Source organism: Halichoerus grypus, chromosome 9 (genome assembly GCF_964656455.1).
Source record: "Halichoerus grypus chromosome 9, mHalGry1.hap1.1, whole genome shotgun sequence".
Lineage (NCBI taxonomy): Eukaryota > Metazoa > Chordata > Mammalia > Carnivora > Phocidae > Halichoerus > Halichoerus grypus.
The window spans coordinates 113591837-113612457 of NC_135720.1; the positions used below are offsets into that span (position 1 = coordinate 113591837).

General features: G+C 39.2%; 1 protein-coding gene across 1 annotated transcript; it reads right to left on the bottom strand.

Moving 5' to 3' along the window:
* Positions 1–4795: 4795 nt before the first annotated feature.
* SNRPC (small nuclear ribonucleoprotein polypeptide C) lies at positions 4796–20382 on the bottom strand. Its single transcript, XM_078054360.1, has 9 exons — positions 20340–20382; positions 19517–19638; positions 17391–17539; positions 17003–17045; positions 12545–12653; positions 9554–9643; positions 8117–8221; positions 5591–5647; positions 4796–5158 (listed from the first exon to the last, which is right to left on the bottom strand). The coding sequence occupies exons 1-9, from the start codon at positions 20380–20382 to the stop codon at positions 5034–5036; spliced, it is 843 nt and encodes a 280-aa protein (XP_077910486.1). The 3' UTR covers positions 4796–5033.
* Between the last annotated feature and the right edge of the window lie 239 nt (positions 20383–20621).

Below are 20621 nucleotides of genomic sequence, written 5' to 3' on the forward strand. Positions count from 1 at the left end.
AAATGTGCTATTCATTGCAGATGGACATGAAGGCAGATAAAAAAATTAGGGGTTCTATTATTACAGATAGTAACAGATACCGGGGCGGGCAATTAGTAATTCTGTCTGCCACTCTAAGCTCTATTGTATTACTCTTCTTTTTGTCCCTTTTTACACGCTTCACTCTACCAGCAGCGGCCTAAGAGATAAAAGGGATAAAGGGAGAAAACACAGCATTTGACAATAGAGGTAAAATTCTTTGCCCTACCTTTTACTTCTCAATTCTTTCAACAACCATCTCCCCAAAGTTATTAGGATGTGATGTACAAAGAAAAGTGGTAAAGGATTAGGAGAATTATTTCTCAGTGTCACTGTGAAAACTGATTAAGTCCTTACAAAGGGCTTTGAGATCTTGGATTCCTTTCTTTGTTTGTTTTTTGGGTTTAAGATTTTATTTATTTGTCTGAGAGAGAGAGCATGAGCAGGGTGGAGGGGCAGGTGAAGAGAGAGAAGCAGACTCCCCGCTGAGCAGGGAGCTCGATGCAGGGACTACATCCCAGGACCCGGATCATGACCTGACCTGAAGGCAGACGCTTAACCAACTGAGCCACCCAGGTGCCCCGAGTTCTTGAATTCATATGCTGTGTTCTAAGTCTTATTAGATAAGCATGTAAGTCAATGGGCTTTTCTTAATTGGTAGCTGAGGAAAGATACTCAAAAAGAACAAGGGGGAAATTGGACAACACCTTGATGGATGATCAAAATTATCATCACCAATGAAGGGCAGATGGACCCTGTGCGCCTGCCTATAGATGTGATATCCTAGGGATACAACTGAAGACAAGTACCAGAATGTAATCATGAGGAAACATCAGGCAAACCCAAAATGAGGAATGAGGAACACTGTATTAAACGAAAGGTGGTAAGATTGTCAGTGTCATAAAAGACAAATGCTAAGAATTGTTCTAGAGTAAAGGAGACTAAGGAGCTCTGACTAAAAAATAAAGTCCATGATTCTAGAGAGGATCCTGTACAGGAAAGGGGGAAAGAAAAAAAATACAGGGGCAATGTTGGATCAATGGATAAAAATGAAATATGGTTGGCAGATTAAATTATTGAGTCAAGGTTATATTTTCTAGGCTTGATAACTAAACCATAGTTGTGTAAGAAAATGTTATTTATTCTTAGTAAATACCTACTTAAGTATGGTAAAAGGCATGATTTAAGCAACTTACTCTTAAATGGTTGAGGAAAAATATATACATACATATATATAGTGAGAGGGAGGGAGAGGGAGAAAACATGCACGCAAATAAGTGAAATGCCAATAGCTATCAACAGGTGATTCTGGTCAAAGGGTACATAAGTGTTCTTTGTACAGTACTTGCCAACTTTTCATTAAGTCTGAAATGCCCCCCCCATGCCTAAAGAGTAAGGATGATAAGCAACACTCAGATTATCTTATTCCTGCACCTGTCTGATGAACTATTTTAGATGCTGTATTCTGTGCCAGAAAATCTAACCCTTAAGCTTTCAGTTGGGAGGGAAAGAAATGACCCCAATTAGCTAACATTTATTCAGGGCACCTCTATCAGAAAAATCTAAGGCAGGCCAGGCTTTTTTCTTTTGTTCACTAAATATATCTAGGAGCCTAAAAGATACCATCTGACTGAAGCTATTCAACTGGGACAAACACTTAATCACCACTGGACTTTTTCCATACAGGATGACCAAATTAGTCTGTGGTTCTATGCAAGGATCCCATTTCTCGTGCAGCTGGGAATCACGGGGACTGGCATTCTGACAAAACACTAAAGCCGAGGCAGTGGAAATGATGCTAGCTTGGACTTCAACTGCACTCCCAATGACTTTGGATCTGCCCAAGAAAAGGAAGCAAGTACATTAGCCCATACACGCTCTACACGAACTTCTTCGATTCTTGAGATCTAGTGGCATTCTTGTTGCACTATACAAATTCTCACATTACAGCTGATATTTTACAATTAAAACCAGATGTTTAAAGGCATAGATTAAGAGCAGTAAGTTTATATTCTTCACAGCCTCTTACAAGGGAAATGTCTTATAATCATTAACTATAAGCAGTTTGACTTAGGAGTTAATAAAAAGACAGAAAGAACCTTATTTAAACTATTTATTCCTATTATGTCCATTGTAAAGTTTGTTAAACTTTTAAGTCATCGTATTGTTTTTCTAAAAGTATGTAAAATACTTTCTTCAAAGAAAATAAATGTTTCTGGGCGCCTGGCTGGCTCAGTTGGTGGAGCGTGGGACTCTAGGATCTTGGGGTTGTCAATTCAAGCCCCCACGGTGGGTGTGGATATTACTTAAAAACAAAATATTTATTTTTTTAAATTATTGATTTATTTATTTGAGAGAGAGAGAGAAAACAAGCGGGGGGGGGGGGGGGGGCTTGATCCCAGGACCCTGGAATCATGACTTGAGCCAAAGGCAGATGCTTAACTGAGCCACCCAGGAGTCCCAAAAACAAAATCTTTAAAGAAAAAAAAAAAGAAAGAAATGTTTCTGGAATGGATATTCAACCTTAAAAACATACTTTGGAAAAAGCTTCCTTTTAGGAAGACCTGGGTTATTCCTAAGTACCTGAGGCTATTTTCAAAAACAAAATAGCTATCTGTGAGCTTTCTGTGTATATACAAAAGACACCCTCTGCACCTTGAGCCTGACAGAGCCAGCTCAACCAGAAACTTGCTGAGTCACATGTAAGCTCAGTTGGCAAGGTTTCCCCTATCTTAAAAGTCTGCAGAGATTTTAATAACAAATCTGAGCTGTAAAACTCAGATATATAAACTATCAATTTCTGGTAAGTCCTTCTTTAAAACATGTAATGACGAGAAACTAAAAAATCTAAGCTGTAAAACTCAGATATATAAACTATCAATTTCTGATAAGTCCTTCTTTAAAACATGTAAACGACGAGAAACTAAAAAGCAGTAAGTAGTCCTAGCAAAGACTCAGATTAGGAAGTCGACTCAGCTTTTACAGAGGCTGAGCATAAATCATCTGTCAGGATCTCTATTTCTAGCCTCTTGTTTACCTAGATAAGGTTGTTTATTTGCCTAAATTAGCCCTTCTTCAAGTTTCTAGGGAAAAAAAGCCATCCACCTATTGCCATTTCAATTTCTAGCTGCAAATCTATAAAAAAAAAAATATATATATATGTAAGACACACACATACATCCAGTATTACATTCCTGAGTAGAATAGATCCTAAGAGTTTGCCAAACCCACTAATAATCAAAATTTCCTAGGGAGCTTTCCCAAAATACCAATTTCCTAAGCCTTACCCCAGATATATTGAATCAAAATCTGGACTCTTTATTTTTAAAAAGACCCCCATGATTCTAATTGCCAGCCAGGTAGGTGTAACTGCTGGTTTAGGGCACCCTCTTCCATAACATCACTATAATAATAATGTCAGATGGCAAAGATAGTTTTGTTTTATAAGTAATGATTCAAAATAAAAAAGATACAAAAAGGGGATAAGCCTCTCATTCACCCATCCCCCAGCCACCCATTTACTCTTCATGAGCAACCAGTATTACCAGTTGCTTATCTGTCCTTCTAGAGATCCTTTATGCCTACACAGGAACATACAGATATTTCCTCTAAATAAAGATAGCAGAGAACAATTCATTTTGAAAAAAATCAAGGTTCAGTACAATGTGTGTCTTAGAGATCTTTCCCCATCAGTACATAGAGCTTCTTGTTTTTTTTTTTTTTTTAAGATTTTATTTATTTATTTGAGAGAGAGAATGAGATACAGAGAGAGAGCATGAGAGGGGGGAGGGTCAGAGAGAAGCAGACTCCCTGCTGAGCAGGGAGCCCGACGTGGGACTCGATCCCAGGACTCCAGGATCATGACCTGAGCCGAAGGCAGTCGCTTAACCAACTGAGCCACCCAGGCGCCCCGAGCTTCTTTATTGTTTTAACCTGCCTGGTATATGACATTTTGTGGATGTATCATACTTGATAAATCAGTCCCCCTTCATTGGACATCTATGGTATTTCCTGTCATTTGCTGCAACGCATAGTCTTGTACACACATCATCTTGTACATGTGCAACTCTATCTGTATGATAAATTCCTAGACATGGAAATGGTAAGTCAAAGGTACTGTAATTCTGATAGCTATTGCTAAATTGCTCTCCCCAAAGATTATAACAATTTTCACTCCCATTTGCAACGTGAAATAGCTTGGATTGTACACTGAACAGAATATAAACAGTGCCGATGGCTGACTTTCTAGATGTTTCTCTGAAAATAGCCTACTTTTATAGCCCAATGATATAACAAAGGACATCCTGAAGACAACTTCTGTACCATGGAAATCTGCCTAATTTTACCATTACTATTAGGAAGTTTTCTGATTATTTAAGCCCAAGAAAAAGAGGAACTAAGAGAAAGGAGAAGCTGAGGTTAAGGCAATCTTTAGCTGACATACAGAGACTGGAAAGTCTTTTTCCCTACTTCAGCATAAAAGATTTAAAATTTTCCACTTACTACACCAAATGCTGTTCATGTGAAAAAGTAACCAATTGTGCTGTTTGTTGTTTTAATCAACAAATAGCTCTACAAGTGTTAGATTTACCAAGTCTTGCACAAAACAACTTTACTAAATAAAGGCAGGGTGTCCAAAAGGACTCACTATAGCTAACGAAAAAGAATGTCATGCAGAGGGCATGCTGCAGAGAAAATGAGCTAGAGAAACAACTGGAATACTTCATCTCTTTTGTAATACACAAGGAATACAGAGGGGAGAAAAAAAGGGAACACGTTTTTAACTAAAACAGTTGACAATTTTATTTTCACATTTCACAATACAAATGAAAATTGCTTTTTTTTTTTTTTTTTGTCCTACTACTTCCTGGCAAAAACTATTCTCTCTTTGATAGGAAGGTGGAGCAAGTCTTCCTTGTCCTGCTGTGAGAAAACACCCAGAGTCACAACACCATGATCTCCTGGTGAAGTAAACAAGTAATATAAAATGAATATAAAGAGGTTCCTGTCTCTTCTTATCTGTCTGGTCGAGTCATTCCTGGCCGAGTGGGCACCATCATGGGACGGGCAGGAGGTCTCATCATTGGGGGCCCAGGCATCATTGGCATGTGGCCTCCCATAGGTGGCCTCATTCCAGGAGCTGCAGGACAAAACAAAGAAAAGGGAAAAAGAGAGTCAGAAAATACTACTTTTGAGCGAGCTTGATGGGACTTCCATTAAAGACAAAAAAGTAGCCCCCCCCTGCAAAATGCTGGAAGAAAGACATACCTGACAGAAGAAATGCAACAAATTCATCACATCTGTAAATTACTTAGACATTCTCAAACAAAGAACAAAGGTCAACACAAGAACCATATGGGAATCATGATCTAATGATAGTAAGGGGGAAACTATTAATAGACTGCTTTCCAGAAACCACCAGGGACACTAGTTCCCTAAACTGACCTTTTCTCACTCAGGGAAATTCATAACTAAATTACACATTACTGAGTCGGCATTTTTAATCAGTTCTACCCACCATAAAACCAGGAGCTATTTCATGAATGTACACAGGCACAGAGGACAATCTTACCACTAAGCGTTTGCTCGGAGTTGTAGGAAAGGTGAGCAGGAGGCCCATGCTGAGAACCTGTTAGTAACCATACTTAGCTCAAGTCAAGAAAAATAGGCAATAATGTGATTTACAACAATTAGCGCACACACAAAAATCTGATTTTTCTAATGCAAGTTAGAAACTGTTAAGAATTTTTTGAAGTGTCCCATTAATATACCAGCCAAGTAAATGAGCCAGGGAAGGGAGGGCAAGCAGAGGTGGAGGTTGAGGAGGATTACAGGCAGCTTCACAGAATTGATAATATTCTACCTCCTCAGCTGAGTGGTGGGTTCACGGGTATTCATTTTATTATTATGCCTCATAATTTTCAGGTCTTCTTTTTATATATCAAAATTTACACAACTACTTATTAAACCATTTTGATTAAAGGCTTGCAATAAATGGTTCAAAACTATATTCAAAGCCAAATACAGTCTTTTCACAAAAAGTAAAACACAAGTATATGCAAAGACACAACAGGTACAGAATTTTTTTAAGATAATTTCAACAGGAACAGAGAATAATACTAAACTTCTAAGTATCTTATTAAAAAACCCCACCATAACATAACCCATATTCAGCATTTCCTAGAGGAAACTCATCTAGACCAAAGATTGAAAACGAGGCACCTGAAAAGTTGTTTACTTTGGTCTCCACAGTGCATTTAACTGTGATTAGTTGCCAACATTGGCAACTAATAGCCTAATTACTAGTAAGTAGTAAGTCTAGATTCCTTTTTTCAACTTTTTTTATTATGGAAATGTTCAAACATGCACAAGAATAGAAAAAAGAGTATAAAGAACATCCATGTACCCATCATCCAGCTTTAATAATTATCCACCCCGGCCAACCTTCTATCTTATCCCAACCCGTTCTTATCCCTGCCCACCCCCAACTACTTAATTATTTTAATTCAAATAATCTTATGTCAACTGCAGCTGAAGCTGAGTTCTAGAAGCCTTCTTTAGGTGTGTCATGCATTCACCAGTTCACCAAAGCCCTAACCCCTCTAAGAATTTGAATTTGTGACCCTGATTTAAGAATGCAAAAGCAGCCTTGCAAGTCACTTTTAGATTCAGAAGCCAGTAAGGCAGGAACTCTTCTCTAGACTCTCCTTACATCCCTCTAAATGATACCCACAGCGAGCATACCGAATGCTTTTGGCTAGGAAGCTACTCTAATACCTTCTTGTACTTTGTCTTACCAGTTGAGTTGGAGGCTTCTTGTGGCCACTGTATTTACTCTAATTACATAATTTATTCTGCAAATCAATAAAATGAGTATAAAAAAGAACCGTATGGGGAACCTGGGTGGCTCAGTTAGCTAAGCGGCCGCCTTTCGCCTCAGGTCGAGATCCCAGGGTCCTGGAATTGAGCCCCACATTGGGCTCCTTGCTCAGCAGGGAGCTTGCTTCTCCCTCTGCCTGCCACTCCCCCTGCTTGTGCTTGCTCTGAACACCAGCCCCCGCCCCGCCCTGTGTCAAATACATAAATAAAATATTTAAAAAAAAAAAAAGTTTTTTTTCCCCACGAAAACTAAGTAGATATTTGGAAAAACTCAAGTAAATCATCCCAAAAAGTGCTCACAAATTTGGTAGGTGAGAGGATCATAAAAGACTGGAACTAGATTGCCTCACAAGGTTTCTAACCTTGAAAGAAAATGAAACTAAAGTTGGTAAAGAATGCATTATGGGGGGGCGCATGGGTGGCTCAATCTGTTAAGCGTCTGCCTCTGGCTCAGGTCATGATCCCAGGGTCCTGGGATGGAGCCCCGAGTTGGGCTCCCTGCTTGGCGGGGTCTGCTTCTCCCTCTCCCTCTGCCTGCCGCCCCCCCGCTTGTGCTCTGTCAAATAAATAAATAAAATCTTAAAAAAGAAAAAGAATGCATTATGGATATGGTTTATTGATTTAGGCAAGAAATAGATTGTGCTCCAATCAGTAGACTCATTTTCAAAGCAAAGGCCCTGATCGACTATCAGAAAAATCTGCAAATTAATCTATTTTCATGTTTGTGTTCAAATAAAATGTTTGTTATCTCCCTTCCTGAATAAAAGACAAACTACAGCGCTAAGGCCTTTTTCATATACTAATGTGGCCTAGTTAACCAGCAAGATTAAATCAACAACAAGAGGTAGCTCTGCTTCAAATCAAAACTGAAAAAAGGAGCAGCACAAGTATTTACCTACCCCTTCCCTTTATCTCCCCTTAGAACAAACTCATTTACCCTTTTCTCCATTATAAATGGCCAAAAGTCAGAAGAAGGCAAGTAAGCAGCAGGGAGGGAGAAGAAGAAAAAAAAAGGGCAGCCTTATCCTGTTTTTAGTAGTACAAGGTCTTTGGGTATCATCCAATTACACTGATAAAACAAATATTTCTTTTTATCATTACAGATTCGCCAAATATAATTTGTTGCAATAATATGTTTAGACAATGAATTAAGAATTCCATTTAAATGGAGAACTAAAACACAATGGAACATCATAAAAGGAAAGAGATTCAAACTTACCAGGTCCCACTGGCATCATCCCAGGAGGAGGAGGGCCCATCATTGGCATCATGGGAGGGCCCCCCATATGGGGCGCTGGCATCATACCAGGGCGAGGAGGACCCGCTGGAATAATGAATGGGGGCGGAGGATAAGATATGCTTACATATTAATATTTTCTCTTCTATGAAACTAGTAGGGCCTCACGGTCCAGTCCAAGTTCTGGAACAATAGACTTCTTATGGTTTCTTTTATAACAGCAGATCCACAAACATCAACATGCCACAAAACTTTAGTTACTTTATGTCCAAAGAACAAAAACAAGACTGTCTAGACAGAAGTATAAAATGAAATCAGGTTCTCCAGGTTAAAAAAAATTCCAGAACTTTAATTTTTTTTAAAAAGAGTATTATGCCATCTGTAGAGCTCCTGTCAAACTAAAACCACAAGTACCTAATTTCAGATTTGTTTTTTAAAAAATCAAAATGTTTAAAAGATTCTTTGGAAATACGAAGATGTGTATGCAGAGATATTCTTCACAGTATCGTTTACAACAATTTGGAACAACTTAAATGTCCAACAATATGAAAATGGTGAGGTTAATTATGGCACAGTCATACTATAGATTATTCTACTATTAAAAATAATGGAGTTGGGTGCCAGCCAGCCAAAATACAGAGTAGGACAGAGAGGTGACCTGAGAGCTCCTGTAACCCAAGGCCTGACCTGGTCCCAGGATGGTGGAAACCCAAGAAGGTTTTGGTGGGCCATTAGTGGTCTACCTGCATTAGTGTGCAATTATATAAACAGCCTACTTCTCCAGGTTTATACCCAGGGTTACTTACAGGACCAAGTTTAGGTTTCTGAATTCAATTTCATTGTAAGCCCTTCCAAGAGAGCCATGGAACTTATGGCCTAGTTACTCACTTTCCTTCTGTCATTCAGAAACAAAAAACCTTCACAGAGAGGAGAGGCCTCTGATTCACTCTACTTTCAACTGTCCAGTTCTTGTCTTTTCCAAGGTATATATATTGGTGTTAGGTGGGTTAGAAAATAGGAAGAAAGACTGAAGAGTGTATCCACTACTTTAATCCTCCAGTGCTGGGTTCATAGCAGTAAATAATTTAATGTACTCATCAATATATTCATATATTAGCTCATCTAATATAGTAATAATAATTAGCTTCATATATTAGCTCATCTAATCACAGGTACATTCTGACCTTTCCACTGAATTTGTCTCAAACCCACTTGGGATGTTACAAATACAATATCCTAGCAATAAGGCAATGTAACTCTGAAGATATTTCAGAAATGATACCACTGAAGTTTTCTTTTACTATCTATATATTCATTCAATGAGCATTCAAAAGTCAACTGTGAGATACTCTAACAAAATCAAAGGATAATCTGCCCCCCTGAAGTTATGGCTGCTAAGAAAAAGCTTTATAAACTTACGGAGACTCGGGGGAGGTGGGATCATTGCCCCTGCAGGAGGAGGAGCAGAGAATGGAGTAGGAGGTATCTTTCCTTGTTGAAATGCAGCAGCTTTGGATAGAGTGAGAAAAAAAACAACACAGAGTGAATAAGAACTCAACAACCCATTTACTAAAATAACCCTTCTCTTTTAAATCCTTAATGGTCCCATTTATTTCACTTTACTTCATTTAAAATTACTACATCATGGCCTCTACAGTTTTTAAATCAACCGTAGGTATTCACCAGCAAAAATTACAATTAATTGGTTTACCGATTTGGGTTTTTCAACCCATTTTTATTTAGTCAGCATTTCTATGGCTGAATTATCTATGGGAGAATGGAATGAAGACCTCCCATCTACCAATGTCTTACCAAAGAGATGCAGACATCTTTAATCTGTAGATGCTGTTCACAAACAATTTGAACCATTCAGTTTTGTTTGAAAAATGTGTGATACCTGCCCAAAGGCCAGGCTTTGTAAAACTTCACATCATTTTGGTTTAGCAGTTTTGAAATTAATGTACTGAGCTAAGAGACATGAAAGAGAAACAAAGATTTTAAAGCAAGAGCCTGCCCTAAAGGAGATTACGATCTTAAAAAAATGTCCAATACAATCAACTTTTTTCTTTCAGACAATATGAGCCACAAATGAAAACAAAAGAAATTGAAGATAATTAATATGTGGCTTTACAAAGAAGTCACACATAAATACTATGATATATACTCATAGTTAACTATACTAGAACTAAAATTAAGTAAATAAATAAAATAAAAATGTACACTCATAAAAGCTATTCCTAAATATAAGGCCTTTCCGATTCAGTGCAATCTGCAGCCTAAGGACACCCCACCTATCCCCATTCCACCCCCACCAGTGCAATGTAGGTCAAATTACTCAAGTAAATCACTGCTAACTCCTAAAGACCAGATCCAAAAAAATGACTTAGAAGTGGAGATTTATTTCTGTACAGCCAGCTACTCATATGCCTCTGAATACAGCCTGTGCTCTATAGGGGATCATATCCCAACAAGGGCTTTTCCAATCAAAATGATACCTCCTACACCCTAAGCAGAAGGACAACTTGTAGAGACTGAAAAGGGAGTAACTAAGCCATCGGCTCAACAGTGGACTCAAAGCCAACATAATCATGGACATCAACATCACATGGTGTGTCCCTGAGGGCTTGCCTTCTCTCTTCCAAAAGTCTTCCATCAAAAACATTTACTCATCCTACATTCTTTTGCTGCATACAAAAAACAACTAAATGAATATAATTCTAACCTTTAATGCCAAGAAATTTCTAACATCTTTTCAAATAGAAAAAAGAAAGATTACATTATAATTCTTTTCTTTCTTCCTTTTTTTTTTTAAGATTTTATTTATATATTTGACATAGAGAGAGCACAAGCAGGGGGAGCAGCAGAGGGAGAGGGACAAACAGGCTCCCCACTATGCAGGGAGCCTTATGCGGGGCTCAATCCCAGGACCCCAGGATCATGACCTGACCCGAAGGCAGCCGCTTAACTGGCTGAGCCACTCAGGCATCCCATAGAATCTATTTTTTCAAATGAAATGGGACAATGTCTGAGATTTGCTCCTTAAAAATCCAGGATGGAGAAAGGGAGAAGATGAAGGTATTTGGTGGCTCTCAACTAGGGGCAATTTTGACCCTCCTGGGGACACTGGGCAATGCTTGGGGACATTTTTAGTTGTCACAACTGGGAAATGCTATTGGCATCTAGTGGGTAGATGCCAGGGCTACTAGTGAACAGCCTACAATGCACAGGACAGCTCCACAACAAAGAATCATCCAGCCCCAAACGTCAATAGTGCTAAGTTTGAGAACCTGGTATAAACAAAACAAGACTGTTGCAACTAGGTGATGGAAATTAGGGGTGGGGGTCACCATGGGAGGTTCATTCATTAACCCGTCTTTCTCTTTTTTTGATATTTTCCATAAGCTTTGCTTTTTTCTTAAAATTGCAACACAATCAAAGCCCACATTTGCCTGCCAGCTCTGAATACAATAAATGAGAAAGGCCATGTTTAAAATACACCAGCATGATCTAACATAGAAATGCAACATCTTCTGTCAGTGTCTTGAACTCAACTAACCTAAACAAATATTTCCCAAATTAAACAAAAAGAGGGGGGCCCGGGTGGCTCAGGTGGCTAGGCATCTGACTCTTGATCTCAGCTCAGGTCTTGATCTCAGGGTCGTGAGTTCAAGCCCTTGCGTTGCGCACAAAACAAAATGAGTATGGCATGTCCAACAGAGGTCCAAAACGTACTCAGAATACTTTGTCACATCAATTACTTCCTTCTTAACCGAGTATCTTTATCAGGACTACAAGAATAAGAAACTCAAAGTCTCTCAAACTCTTTGAAGGTAACTACAAACCCACCTCCACATTTTCCTATTACGAAAGGAAAATAGTTCTAAACACTATGATCAGGGCGCCTAGGTGGCTCAGTCGGTTAAGCATCTGCCTTCAGCTCAGGTCATGATTCCAGGGTCCTGGGATCGAGCTCCACATCGGGCTCCCTGCTGAGTAGGGAGCCTGCTTCTCCCTCTGCCTCTGCCCCTCCCCCTGCTTGTGCTCTCTCGAGTTCACTCTCTAATAAATAAATAAATAAAATCTTAAAAAAAATAAAATAAAAATAAAAACTACGATCACTATAAAGGAGGCTTCACATAAATTTGCTACAAAATCTGGTCCATGTCAATAAAGAAATTATTAGGCAACCCATTCTTCTCTGCCCCACTTCCCAATCTAATCAATACCTGATTGCTCTAACCTCAATAATTATTGTGTTCTTACATTCCCCAGGAAACCAACGACCTTCTAATTCTTTCACTGAACACATCAGAATGCTCCTATTTATCACTCAGGATGAGTCAACAGAGAGACAGGGACAAGAAAGAATGGGACCATTCTACCACATCAGAACAAGAGACTGAAACGCACTTGTTTTGTCGATCAGACTCTGAGCCTGCTCTTCCATCCATTTCTGATAGTAGTCTTTCACATTCTCTTTGTGTTTCCTACCACTGCAGTGTGTCTTTCTCACAGATGGCTGTAAGACAAAAAGGTCATATCAGTCACAGAAACAAGTTTTCCCAACTAGAAATTTTATAAAGCCTTTCCTTTATATTGGTAGCCTGGCTACCTTTAGCAGCTTTAGCTGGGTGTTGAAGCATCTTTTACAAACATTATCCAACAATGTACTGTGGTCATTTATCTACTATACTAATCATCTGAACCAAGAGGTCAGCAAACTATGGCCCATGGGCCAGCCACCTGATTTTGTAAAACAACAGAGTGGAACAGCCACATTCATTTGTTCAGGTATTATCTATTTCTTTTCTCTACAAGTCATCACAACAAAGACTATACGGTCCATAAACCTAAAATAATTACAACCTGGCACTTTAAGGAAAAGTTTGCAAACTCCTGATCTAGAACATATTGCCATTTTAATGCCCTTTCTTAGATTATTCTATAGCAAAATAATATAGCTTACATACATTTAAATTATACTGTATATGAGAATATCTTCTTTTAAATGACTATGGGTCTAGAATATAGACTATGTGAATCACACACAGACTTTTGTCTCTAGCCCACTAATCCTTTTGTTCTTTAACAGCTTGACTGAGGTAAAATTGACATAAGATAAACTCCACACATTTAACCATCTGTTTAAGTTAACATTTATTTAACACTTACTACATGCCAAACATCATGCTATGTACTTTGCAAGCAGTGTCTCAATCATCATAATAATCACACGTGCCTGATACAATGGGATATTAATCAGAAAGAATGAATCGCTGATTCACACAATTATGGACGAATCTCAAAATCATGCTCAGGGCGCCTGAGTGGCTCAGCCGGTTAAATGTTTGCCTTGAGTTCAGGTCATGATCTTGGGAGTCCTGGGATTGAGCCCCGAATCAGGCTCCTCGCTCAGCAGGGAGTATGCTTGTCCCTCTGCCCCTCCCCACCACTAGTGCTTGCTCTCTCTCTCTCAAATAATCTTAAAAAAAAAAAAAGCATGCTCAGCAAAAGAAACAGGACACACAGAGAGTATATACTGTAAGATTCCATTCAGATGAAGTTTTAAAACCAGTTAATAATGATCTTTTGTAATAAAAACCAGATCAGTCGGGGCTAAGGGTGCAGGGGATGGACTGTAAAAAAAAAAAACACAAAGGAACTTTCTGGGTTAATGGAAATGTTTTATATCTCATGTATACACCAAACCGTATTATTTGCCAAATCATCAGACTGTACACTTAAAATGTATGCATTTAATCAACATATAATTCAATAAAATTGATTTAAAAAATTACAAGCCTATTATCTTCAATTTACGCTGAAACACTTGTCTTTTTTTTTTTCCCAGATGCCAAGATTTTCATAACTTTATTCTTTGGTGAAAGACTTGTCTTAAAACACATAGCTGGTAAATAGCAAACCAAGGCCTGGAGCCCAGATCTTACTCAGATGCTCCTCATGGCTGTCTAACTACCTCCTACCGACACATCCTCTCTTCACAGGATTGCTTCGGTAGCAGCAGACATGACCAATATCACAAGACCACAGACTGTCTTTTCATGGTCTACATTTCAAAATATTGTTCCCTGACTCCCCAGTGACTGATTATGTAACACGACAAGGCCTTAAGCCTAATAAAATCATGCCTAAAAATCAGCAAAAACTCAAAAGTTGCAGCGCTGAATGTTTACTGCATTTCAAAGTCCACCACAGGGAACTGCTTCAATCACTATGGAATTTTCCTACTTTCACTAACTATCATGTTAGAACAACAGTGTTAACAAGGGTTCCTGACATTTCTCACAAAGAGACATTCATTATAAAGAGATACTTTTCAATTCTCTGAATGCTGGCGTTGGCAAGATAAGCTATAAAAGGGTAGAAGAGCATTGCCTACTTGCAGTTTCAGAAAATTATGATGAGGGGTTTGATCTAGAAAGGGGGCTAGGATCAAAAAAACTGGGACTCTATAGGCAAACTACTGTAATACCAACTTATTGGAGGAGTCCCATCCAGGACAATCTATAATAATATTCAGAACTATTATTACTTCAAGAGGAGCCATCCTACTTACATGTTCCACAAATTAATACTACATCTGACCAAGTGTTAGAATTCTAAACGAAGTGACAACACAGAAATCATTGGCTAGGGTTCTTGCAGCTACTATTCAAGATGACAAGATGATCAAGAGTTCCAGTTTAATCACATTTCTGCAGAAGCAGCCAAATACAGAGCTGTAGTTTTCAATGTGTGGTTCACAGGCATCTAAAGGTGTCTCAGACCCACCTTTCAGGGGGTCTGCAAGGTCAAAGTAGTTTCATAATAATACTAAGACATTACTTTCCTTTTCCACTGTACTGACATTTGCACGGATGATCCCAAACTTCTAGCACTTTAGAATAAATCAAGGCAATGGCAACCCAATGCATTAGAGATTGTTGTCAGTTTCACTGACACTGTCCTTTGTGAAGCAGCAAAATTATTAATTCTACTAAATCTCAACTCTTGAGTTCATGTCTTTTTAATATTCTGGGTGAAAAGTGGGATGTACAAAGTACTTCAGCCGCATGCCAAAATATGATGCTATTTCAAAGAAAAGCAGGAATGCAAATAGTTCAAGTTATAAGCTCTACCAGCTGCCTCTTTAATGGAACATCATTTTTACTTGACTAACTGAGAAACAAACTGGAGATTCAGACTTCTCAGAAGTAACTGAAGTGAGCCTGTCACTTCAAAGGAAGCAATTGGTAGTATTTATTGCCAAGGATAAAATTTGAGCTTTCAAACAAAACTCAATTTTAGAAAGCCTTATCTACTACCATGAGCTTGTCAGCTTCCCAATACTTAAAAGCCATTTCTGATTAGACTGTGACATTAATGTGAATTTTTATATTACATAATCAAATGTGTCAACAGATGGAAGACCTGTATAACTGAGTGAACCAATATTCCAATATTCATTTTCCAAATGACCAAAGCATGTTACAAAATCACATCTGGTAAAAGATTCACTCAAAGTGCAAGACAGATCAGTGAAACTGGGGGCGGGGTTGACAGGGAAGGGCAGATGGAGAGAGAGAATCTTAAGCAAGCTCCATGCCCAGCATGGAGACCCACAAGGGGCTCAGTCTCACAACCCTGAGATCATGACCTGAGCCAAAATCAAGAGTCAGACGCCTAAATGACTGAGCCACCTAGGCACCCCTAAATCAGTGAATTTTGATGTAACAGAGTATGAAAAGTTTGATATAGTTTCAGATTCCATACTGCAACTAGTTTGGATGCAGTAATATGAAGTATTAAAGAATATCTACAGTTATCTAAAAAGGCTAGTAAAGTACCCTACTTTTTTTCAACTCCTTATCCATTCTTCATACAATTCAACCAAAACATAGTGCAACAGATTTAATGCAGAAGAATCCAGCTGTCTTCCATTAAGTCAGACATTACAGAGGCTTGCAAAAAGGTTAAAGCAATGCCATTCTTCACTAACTTTTTTCTTTCGGAAAACAGCTATTTTTCACTTATAAAATGTTATCTGTGTTACAAGTAAAAAGTCTGTCAATGTTACTTTCAAATGAATTAGTATTTTTTAAATTTTAAGTTTTAATTTCAAATACAGCAAATATTAGTAACTAAAGCAGTATAACTGATGTAACTAGTTTTTTTAATAACACAGTAATTTTTAAGAGTGGAAAGGGGCCATGAGACAAAAAAGTCTGAGAGCCGCTGGCAGAGAAGCCCTGGAGTTAGAGTGCTTAGGCTAACCTTCTAGCTCTGTACAACTTACTGGTTTAGTAACACCCAGTCATTTACACATATGCTGCCTCAGTTTCCTCCTCTGTAAAATGGAGATAATACTAACCTTATAGGCTTATCCTGAGCATTAAACAAAATGATACATGTAAAGCATCTGGAACACCGCCTGACACACAGTAAATATTCAATCTTAGTTGGTATTGTTTGCCAGTTTTTAATCAAAGTAAAAAACTCAGTTTCAAATGTAGGCATTTCTTTCCAGTTTAATCAATCAAACGTTTGAGTGCCTTGTCCCAATCAAATATTTGAACTTTAGGACACGTCCCTGGAATTTCTACTTGTCATACAAATTTTTTTCACCTTCAATTTTGCTAAAGCATTATTACTTTGGGTCTCAACTGAAAACACTAACTGCTGGAAGTCCAATAACTACAAATTATGAAAACAGTTACAGGAACGGTGGGGGAAAAGAAATCCAAATTATTTTCTCCAAGCAGCACTTAAACCTCAACAGGATGAAAAGCACAAATTTACACCTAAAAAAAAAAAATCTAAACTTGTTACGCACAATGTGTTCTGAAACTGAAAAGAGACACTACTTACAGAGTCATGGGTGAGGTACGTGTCGCAGTAGTCACAATAAAACCTGGAAAGAGGTGGAAAACAGAAAAAAAGAGAAGACGACCACCAGTTAACAGATGCCCATTCACCGAAGTGCTGTTCAATGAAGGCAAATTATAAAAGTATCTATTCACGATTCCAAGACAGCAGACAAAGCGACCTGACATAAACTAGGCTTTTTTGTTGCCTTGCGCAGAGTCGACCTACAGACACTGCAAGAGGACAGTATCTGGAACTCCCGGGCTCCCTCCCCCACACCCTCTCGCTTCCCGGGAAACCTCAAGAGCTAGAACCCTCTCTGCACTCCCCCCACTGGGCCACAGTTAGCGACCGTGACCGCGAACACCCGCAGATTCGGCGCCCCACTCACTTAGGCATGCTGCTCTGCAGGCCGTTGGCCACTCCGTCCCGCGCCGCCCGGAAATGACGCACACAGCTAGCGCCGACGCCGCGGAATCGATGAGTCAAATGCGACTCCAGAAACCCTTCCCAGTCATCCAATCCGCTGGCCGCGTTGCGCTACGACACCGTAGCCGCGGCGGCGGCCGAGCGAGGGGCGGGGCTTTTCTCCTTCTCCCCCTCACCTATAGCAAGGCGGAAGGGGATGGACGAAGGGTCCCTGCGAGGTTCAATCCACGCCCCTGAGATTTCAATCCTTGATGCTTCCGGAAGCGTGTTATTCGTTCTTTCGACAACTTTCTAAGCATTGCGCGCTGTGTACCAGGCACTGCTATAAAGGCTGAGAAGTCAGCAGTGAACAAAACAAAGGCCCTTGCCCTCGTGGAGTAGGCGGTAGGAGTTGAGAAAAACAAATAATGAAGTCAGTGTGTAGTCAGGTGGAGTCAAGTGCTGGGGGCGTGGGGATGGGGGAGTGAAGCAGGGAAGATAGGAGTTCAACTTTAAGACAGAGAAAGCTTGCTGAGACGGTCAAAAATGAGAAATAATAGGTTTCTTAAAGCCAGATGCAAACGGTTTTACATAGGGTCTTTTCTGAGTCTCATTAACCCTAGGAGGTGGTAGCATCCTTAGTTTCAAGTGCCATCTCCAGCTTCCTAGCCGTGCTGCCTGATCAAGTTATTTAATCTTTCTGAGCCTCAATTTTCTCATCTGGAAAACATGGATAATAATTCTTACACTTGTGGGGCTTAAGGAAGAATTAAACGTGAAAATGCTTGTAAAGTGTGTAGTGCAGTGTTTGTACATACTAAGCCCTCCCCATATGGCAGTTACATTTACATTACATTTACATAAGGGGAAATTGATACTAACTTGTCCACAGATCTAACCTGTTTAGCAACAAGGCCAAACTTCGGCTTGGTCTATCAGACTCCAAAATGACCCGACCTCTCCCAGATAAGGGGAATGGAGAGGAAGAGTTTTTAATTCTTCTCCATATTCTCTGATGGTGGAGTTGCAACCAAAATAATAATTGCTACTTGCTATTATTGCTAATAATAATATGAATGTTTACTATGTCCTAGGTACTTTGAATGCATTAATTTATTTGATCTATTCAACAATCCTATTATTCACATTTCGAGGTGTTTTCCTGGCTCAGTAGGTAGGGCATGCAACTCCTGATCGGATTGTGAGTTTGAGCCCCACCCTGGGTGTAGAGATTACTTAAAAATAAAATCTTTTAGGGGCGCCTGGGTGGCTCAGTCGTTAAGCGTCTGCCTTCGGCTCAGGTCGTGATCCCAGAGTCCTGGGATCAAGCCCCGCATCGGGCTCCCTGCTTGGCGGGAAGCCTGCTTCTCCCTCTCCCCACTCCCCCTGCTTGTGTTCCTTCTCTCGCTTTGTCTCTCTCTGTCAAATAAATAAAATCTTTAAAAAAAAATACTTAAAAAAAATCCTATTATTCACATTTCAAATGAGGAAACTAGCTTTAACAAGGTTAAGTGTACCGTAAAGATTACTTCCTGGTCTTAAAAGAAAAGTTAACTGCACAATGAAATTATCAGGCTTTCATCACTCTAACAGTGGTCAATCTTAGCATTACTAATGGTGGAACAATCATATTATGTGTTTCCTGCTAGGATGCAAACATTAAGTAGACATCACCTATGACCTATTCTTACAAAAAATGTTTCGATTGGATCTAATCAAGTTTATAGGATAGGCAAGAGGATCAAGCTAACGTAAAGCAAAAGGCAGCGAACAGATTCAGAAGGTGAGATATTCTGTAGGACAAATGACCTCTTTCCTTCACCAATTCAAGAAAAGATGTCATTCTAGAGTTAAATGTTTTTAAGAGACATAACAATCAGACAGAGTATGGTTCAGGGTTAGATCCCAGTTTGGACAAACCAGCTCTAAAGGAAATTTTGTGGAAAATACCTGCATTAATGTCACAGTTTTAGAAACCCATCTTTGTGTAGGCACCCTGAGTTGATTCGTCTCAAAGGGGATAGAGTTGTCTACTATGTTTTTATTTTTTCCCCCATTTTCCCTCTGTGCTGATATTGGGCCTGCTTTACCCTCAAATCCATTCCTCACCTTTCCCTTCCTCTTTTCAGTATGGCAGTGGGGGAATGCTGCCATTAAGGCTTTGTGTCTTGGACTCCTGTGCTGGTTGGGTTCCAGGCTGAATTGCTGGGCAACATCTAAGGCGGGCATTTCTGGAAATTGGAGAGATTGAGGAAATAGGCAGAGTATCCCCACTTCCACCTCATCCCTAACCTCAGGCTGTCTCCTCCCACCTACCTGGCTCCAACTTCTAGCAGATGATCCTAGGCCCTGGGCTCTGGTAACAAGATGTCCTTCTTCTGTCTCTCCAGTGTGAGGGCAGTGGTAGCTTCTTGCTATTGTTCATCTCTGCTTCACTTTTCTCTGTTTCACTTTTTATCTCTGCCAACCCCTATATAAACCAATGCTCTGAATTAAATTCCCTCGGTTTTAAAGACTTAGAGTTGTCTGTTTTCTAGGACTCAGAAAGTGACTTTATTTCCAAGTTCCAAAGGGTATCTCCCCTGAGTCTTGTTTATGGGCCCTATTATCTGTAAAGCAGTGCTTTTCACACTTTTCCTTTCAGTGTCTCAAGCAACTGAGAGAGTTCATTTTTTACCTTCATTCTCCTAGGTCTCGGGTGAAAATCCCAAGTGCCTACCTGAGCTTGAAATGCCCTTGAACTCCTATATATCTTAAAAACTCACAATGTTTGCAATCTACTTTATAAATAAGGTTTATATTTTTCAATTTCTCTTAAGGTATTTTAAACTTAAAATGTATTTTGTTTATTTATTTTTTAATAAGTAGTAAGTACACATGGTGCAAAATTAGAAAAGAACAAAAGTATGTTCCCATACACACACCCCCTTACCAGTTTCTTGCAAACCCTTCCAGATATATGCAAACATAAACATGTTTCCTGATTCTATTTCCCAAATTACTGCACAGTAATTTATGCTATAGATGTACCTCAATATATTAACCAGTCTTCTACTGATGAACACTTAAATTGTTTCCTGTCTTTTGTTATGACAACGATGCTGAAGCATGCAGTTAATTGGCACATATATTTGTAGGATGGATTTCTAGAACTGGAATTACTAGGTTAAAGAGCTTTGCATCTATCATTTTGAAAAATATTGCAAAATTTCCC

Coding starts and splice junctions, on each gene's coding strand:
- SNRPC (XM_078054360.1), bottom strand. CDS start 20,382: ATGTTTATGTTTGCATATATCTGGAAGGGTTTGCAAGAAACTG. Junction 8,222..9,553: donor CCCACCTCCCCCGAGTCTCC/GTAAGTTTATAA, acceptor TCATTATTCCAG/CGGGTCCTCCTCGCCCTGGT. Junction 5,648..8,116: donor GATGATGCCAGTGGGACCTG/GTAAGTTTGAAT, acceptor GGTTACTAACAG/GTTCTCAGCATGGGCCTCCT.